The following is a 6279-nucleotide window of genomic DNA, read 5'->3' as shown; positions in this document are numbered from 1 at the left end:
CTTTCTTACTCTCTTTTTCTTTCTTTTCCTTTTTTTTTTTTCTTTTTTTCTTTTATTGCTGATATCCCTTTTCCTCCTTCACACGTTTTTGTGGATGTGCTCGATTAGTGGCGCGTCCGATTCTTTTCAGCATTAAATCGGCTATAGCAAATGCGCGGTAATTAAAAATGAAGAATTTTAAGCCGCGGAAGTGGGACACAGCCAGTGCCCTTGGGTATAGCACATTTTAATTTTTTTTTTCTCCCCCATAAACGTTATTTCCATTATTTCTTTCTGGGAATTTAAATTTTAAGACCGACATAAGCGTAAATTTTCGCGGCTTCGTCGGTTGTGGGGATTTTGGGATTTATGTGGTTTGTGCCAAGACCGGAGCGCTGCTGCAGTGCCAGCTTTTATCGTTATAAAACGTGCTGGCGCCAAGTTACTGATCGTTCGGTGGAGGATTTCAGCACATTGCCTTGCGATATTCTCCCCCCCAAAAAAAGCAAATGGAGAAGTAAGGGTCCCAAAATAGATCGACTTTCTTCTTTGGGATTGTCTTTGTCTTGCTTTGTTCTGCTTGAATCAGCTGCGGGGCTGTTGGTGCAGTGTATCTCTTTGTTAGAAATCTGCACCAGATTTCATTAACGGTGTAAACAATTAGTAGCCTTGCTTCTTTTGATGGGCTAATGTTTAACAATAAATTAAAGTAGATCTGGGATGCCTTTACACTGGGCGTATTTTTTGCTGTGTAATTCATAACGTCATTGTCTTAATAAAATGTCTTCTTGTTCGGGAGCACTGCCTTAAATGATGGAATGTGATGTAAGAGTATGAAATGACTGTGAAGTACTGAGCATCCGGCTGTCGCTAGTAGGACTGAATTTACATAAAATGTCGTCTTTGCTGGATCGGATCTGCTATAAATGCAAACGCAATTAAAATATATGGTGCTGCATGCATGTTAACCATTAATCTTCTGCTCCAGGTGTTCCTAAAATTTCACAGGACTGCTTCGCTTTCAGATTTCAAAACTGTATAGAAGTGTTAATTTTGTGATAGAATTCTGATGTTACTGTTCAAGGAATGTTCCTTATAGCTGTTGTTGCCCGAATCGGTGTTTCTTGGTGTCCTGTGGAACATAAAAGCAGATGGTGATGACGCTGGAGGTGATCCGCCCGTTGAGGATGCGGCCAGAAGCAGTGGCTGGCGCTGAGATGAGTCTGGGCTTGGAGCAGTGCTGAGAGGGCTTGGGGAGAGGATTGTAGTGGAGCTCCATCCCCATTCCACTCCTAGCAGCTCTCTGGCCATCCACCTCCGTTTCTGCCAGCTGGAACGGACAAGAACCTTGCCAACTGCCCCAGGCTTCCACTGAGCTCGTTTAGGGAGAGGCAGGTGTGGCTGAGCTAGGAAAAAAACTGGAGCAGAGCTGAGAGAACTATGATGCCAGCGCAGCTCTTGTAGTTTCCTGCTCTAGCCACCCTCTTCAAACTGAATCCCTTCTCTGCTTCCTCCTGTTTCTGCCCGCATGTCCTCTATAAATCAGGGCATATTTTAGGAGGGTCAGAACAGAGGAAGTAGCAGGAGAGGATTTGAAGCACTTTATGAGAGAAGTGTGGAGAATTTTTTAACAATGGCTAAGTTAAATATACATTTAAATGTTGAAGTTAAGTACTTAACGCTTAACTTAGGAGAAAACATTCCAACAGACATCGAATTGTGTGGAAATGGGTTTGAATTTGTACTGTATTGTTCTAAAAAACTTGGACAGAGTGAAACTAGTTTGTAATATTTTTATGTGAATTCTAGTAAAATTGCCTGTAATACCAATTCTAGATGCTTGTTTTTATCATTGTAGTCCCTTTAAAAATATTTCTTTCCATTAGCACCTGTGCTAGAATTTGACTATCTCATCTGTGGAGACTGTGGCAAAGAATTCATGGACTCCTACCTTATGCAGCACTTTGATTGGGCAACATGTGATAATTGCAGGTATTACAAATAATCAGGAGAGAAAAACACCATTTTACATAAAGATTGCTGGCTATAATTCAATGAGTTACAGTCGTTTAAAAAGACTGTCAGCAAGAGACATATTTCAGTAACTTTAAAAAATGTAAATTAAATTTGATACCCTGTGCAAGTTCCATTATGGAATTGAATCACAAACTGTCTCATGAGCCTGCCTTAGGATAGGGGACATAGTGGATTTTCATACAACATTATGGTAATAGGATGTCATGAGAGCAGTTGGTGTGTTTGTCAGTGTGAAAATTTATGTCTGGTTGCAGACTGGAGCCGTTTGAAAACCTGATGCAACACAAATATCCACTCTGAGGTGGAGCAGGGATTAGGACAATGTTTGCGGTCCCAGTGTTTTAACTCAAGTGCAGTTGGTACTTTGGTCAGCATGGGCGTGCTGGAAGCACAGCAGCCAAAGGGCAGAGCCCCCATGGGAGGTTACTGGTTGGCCTGCGAGGTAAGCAGGAGTTTGACCTTGAAAGGAGAGCATGCTCTTATCTTTTAACACAGAAAACGCTCCAAAAGCCATCAAGATAACCAGGGCAATGAAACCAACTGCAGCAGCCAGCTGCCCATGTGTGTAAGAATGAATTGGGTGAATGAAAAAAAAAAGCCAGTTCTGGGAGCCTCCCCATTTACTGCAGGGAGTGGTTAGGGATGTGCACGTGGTATAGGCAATTCGCAGTCATATTGGAGGCAAAGTTCTGTTTCAGAAGTTACAGTAGGAAAAGGATGTTATGACAGGGCTTGGAGCCCGTGGAGTCTTTGGTCTAAGCTGTTGTAGCTGATGGCTGGAGTGTCCTTGGTGCATTAGCTGTTACTGTGAACTTTGAATTCTAGTACAGCTACATTTACAGCAGTACTTCCTTGATGACCGTTGTTAGCACTTAGTGTTTGGCAGATCTTTTGGCTGAAGCAATTCAAGTTGTACTTCAGTCAGGATTGCGTAAATGTAATTTTTTCCATTAACTCATAAATGCTGCTGTGGTTACAGAGTTTTTCATTATCTATCTGGTAAAGGCTACAGTCTTTGAAGAACCTTTCTTTTATGGTTTCTCTGCCGACTGTCCTGCATTATAGAAGGAAGTGCTCTGTGTTGCTAATCAGTTTCTGAGATCTAGGAGCATATGGAGTGTGTATATTCTCAGGTGATCTGACCTGTCTCACATTACACATTCTTTCTTGACCATGTGAGGCTCATGCTTCTGTCTTGGATTGCATCTGAGTTAGGTGAATACCTGAAATTATTCATATTAATTTTAAGTTTCAGTTATTTCCTCTTGTAAGAAAATAGAGGAAAAACCTTTCTAGAAGAGCAGGCTTCTCAGTCTATGCTGAAATGGGAATTTTTAAACACTTAATTTCAGTAAATTAGTCTGGAGTTTAGCTAGGCAATTGGAATCCAAAGTTATTTGCATGCATATAAAACTGAGGGTATTAGGGCTACCTGTATTTCAGGAATGTTAGAAGGGATGGGGACTTAGATGTTAATAACCTGTGGTTTTAGGGTGTAGCTTTCTCATCATTATTTTACATCTTGCAGAGATGTTGAAGATAAACATAAGCTTATAACAAGGACAGAAGCAAAAGAAGAGTATCTGCTTAAAGACTGTGACTTAGACAAGAGGGAACCAGTGCTCAGATTCATTGTGAAGAAAAACCCTCATAATTCACGATGGGGTGAAATGAAACTTTATTTAAAACTACAGGTATAGAAACTTAGTGTGTTTCAGACCTTTTTTAACCTTCATACAGTTTTGGTTGTCACTTGGTACCTGAATGGTTTTGTCAAAGCTAAGTGTGTTATGTATAGCTTGTTATAGTTAAATGGTTGCAGTCCAAGTTGTGGAAATGTCTGGCTTTGAGAGCATTTTAAAGATGTTCATTGAGCAGAACTTTAGTGGGTTGCACAATTACAAGTCACAAAGCACATGGCCCTTCACTTTTACTCTGAAGTGCATGGGGCAGCTGCAGCTGTGTGTGGCCCTTTGTAGCTGTGTTCACGGTTTTGCCTGACGAGGCGGCAGGAGAGGCAAGTGTATTTCCCAGGGCTCTTGGCATTTCTTGTTTGGTACTTCATAGCCATCATACTGCTTTAGTAAAATATGGACAAAATTAGAGCTGGGTTAAAGCTTTCCTAAGTTACATCCAGCTGATACTAAAGACCAGTGTTGCCTCTTTGGTGGAAGGAGTGCAGTCTTTTGTGAGACAAGAGCAGAGACAGGTGGGAGGCAGAGGAAGGTTGGTTGGTTTATGTGTGTGTAGGGGAAAATTAAATTTGTAAGTTAGAATAGTTTACTTTTATCGTTGCAGGGAAAAAAAAGGCATTTATGTCCATCCTGTAGGTAATCAAGCGTTCACTTGAAGTCTGGGGTAGTGAAGAAGCATTGCAAGAAGCGAAGGAGCTCCGCCGTGATAGCAGAGAAAAGATGAAACAGAAGAAGTTTGACAAGAAAGTTAAAGGTAAAGCATTAAAATTACATACTTCAGTACCTGCAGGGAAGTACATTTCTGTTTAAACCTGTGTCTGCATCTGAATAAATTACTGGGAAGATACTCAGTGTGGTAAAATGGAGGTTTTCAGGATTGGGGGTGAGCCTGAGCATTCTAGTGTGACCTCATAGATGACTGTTTTGGGCAGTGTTGGACTGCAGGGCTTGAGGTCCCTTCCAGCTTTTAATTCCCCTGTTGCCCTGTGGACATTATGTGACAGAAATCAATTACAATGGTTCATTATAATGTTTTTCAAATGTTTGGGTATGACCTGGAATGTGCCATGGATTGCTTCTGATACTTTTGGCTAGTGGAAGACACCCATTTTTGTAGCAGGGCGTTACAGATCTGTGATGGGCTTCAGGTGGAATGACTGTAATGAAAATGGGTTTTCCTGTTCACAGTATTCCTAGCTGCTGTCTTTACTGCAAATTGCTCTACGGCTTTTTTCTCCTCTAAATTATTATTTAGAGGAGTATTTGATGGGTGGAACCTTTTGTACCACCTGTAGAATCCATGCTTTGCTTTGGGGTGGTGGTTACAAGGGCAGAAAGCTCAGGCTGGCTGTACCAGGGCTGTCTGAAGGAGGCAGAACTTGGGATTGCACAAATAACCCGTCCGGGCCATTGATGCTATGCGCACTGAAGGACTGGCAGCAGACTGTAGCCGAGATGCCAGAGTTCAGTGCAAGCACAGGCATTAACGTGACAAGTTTGCAGCCTGAATGGCTTGGCTCAAAATGTGACCACATTTTGCTGTTCAGTATTCTTGCCACCCGCTTGCAGCATCCGGATAATATCTTGGGCCCTGCTGCCAGCTTGTGCGCTCTAGAGAACCCGCAGATTTCACTGCGGATGCTGCAGAGGCAACTCATATTATTGGGCATAAAGCTTAGAGAATGCCAAGTCATTTGGGAGGTTTACTGTGACCTGAATGAAAATGACTCTTTCTTGGTCATGTAAAATAAATGAGGTGTTCTATAAAAACTTTTCCTTTACATTCCACCGACCCCTTTTGGATATCTTTGAATGGCTTTGTGTGAAAAAGCAGCAAGCAAACTCATCTTTAGTCCAGATGGAAAATCTTTGCCTATGAGATCCCATGCCAGTGTAGTTCTTGGCCTTAAAATATGCAAACAAGGTGAGGATTGCAAGGCAAGTCAGAGCTTGTTCTTGCAAGAGCAGATTCTTTCCCAGACCTTGTGGAAGACAGGCAGCAAGGGTATTGTCATCTGTAGACCTCAGGAAGCTGGTTAGCTTGAGTTTTATTGAATGCTATCTAAGATTTATTAAAATTTTCTTGTATTTTTTACCAGAACTCCGCCGTGCCGTGAGGAGTAGTTTGTGGAAGAAACAAGCCAGTATCCATGAACATGAATATGGACCAGAAGAAAACATTGATGAAGATACATATAAAAAGACATGCACTGTGTGTGGCCATGAATTAACTTACGAGAAGATGTAGTGTTAACCTATTTCTTAATTTTACTTTGTCTTTAACAGTATTTTGTACTTAAGTCAAATAAATGGTAATTATGAACAGCCTGTTGCCAAATTCTGTGAAGCATTATATTTTTCAGTTGCAAGAAGCTCTATAAAGGCTTTGGCCTTTAAGCTAGATCCGAGGGTAGAATATAGCAACAGTTTAGCAATTGGTATCTTCTGTGGTCAAAAGATAAGTTTGTATCATTGTACTTGATGCACTGATGAAATCAAGGTCAGCTTCCCGTGGCTTTTCTGTATCCATGAGGAGGAAGGCTCCTTATTTTCTGACCATTGTCTGGTT

General features: G+C 41.4%; 1 protein-coding gene across 1 annotated transcript; it reads left to right on the top strand.

The window, feature by feature from the left end:
• Positions 1 to 35: 35 nt before the first annotated feature.
• Positions 36 to 6048, top strand: XPA (XPA, DNA damage recognition and repair factor). Its single transcript, XM_031060284.1, has 5 exons — positions 36 to 157; positions 1866 to 1971; positions 3545 to 3710; positions 4347 to 4464; positions 5810 to 6048. Exons 1-5 carry the CDS (start codon positions 151 to 153, stop codon positions 5956 to 5958), a joined length of 546 nt encoding a protein of 181 aa, XP_030916144.1. The 5' UTR covers positions 36 to 150; the 3' UTR covers positions 5959 to 6048.
• Positions 6049 to 6279: the final 231 nt, after the last annotated feature.

The sequence above is a fragment of the Geospiza fortis genome, unplaced genomic scaffold (genome assembly GCF_000277835.1).
Source record: "Geospiza fortis unplaced genomic scaffold, GeoFor_1.0 scaffold240, whole genome shotgun sequence".
NCBI lineage: Eukaryota > Metazoa > Chordata > Aves > Passeriformes > Thraupidae > Geospiza > Geospiza fortis.
The sequence above is the reverse complement of the archived record's forward strand: the minus strand, read 5'-3'. Positions and strand labels throughout refer to the sequence as shown.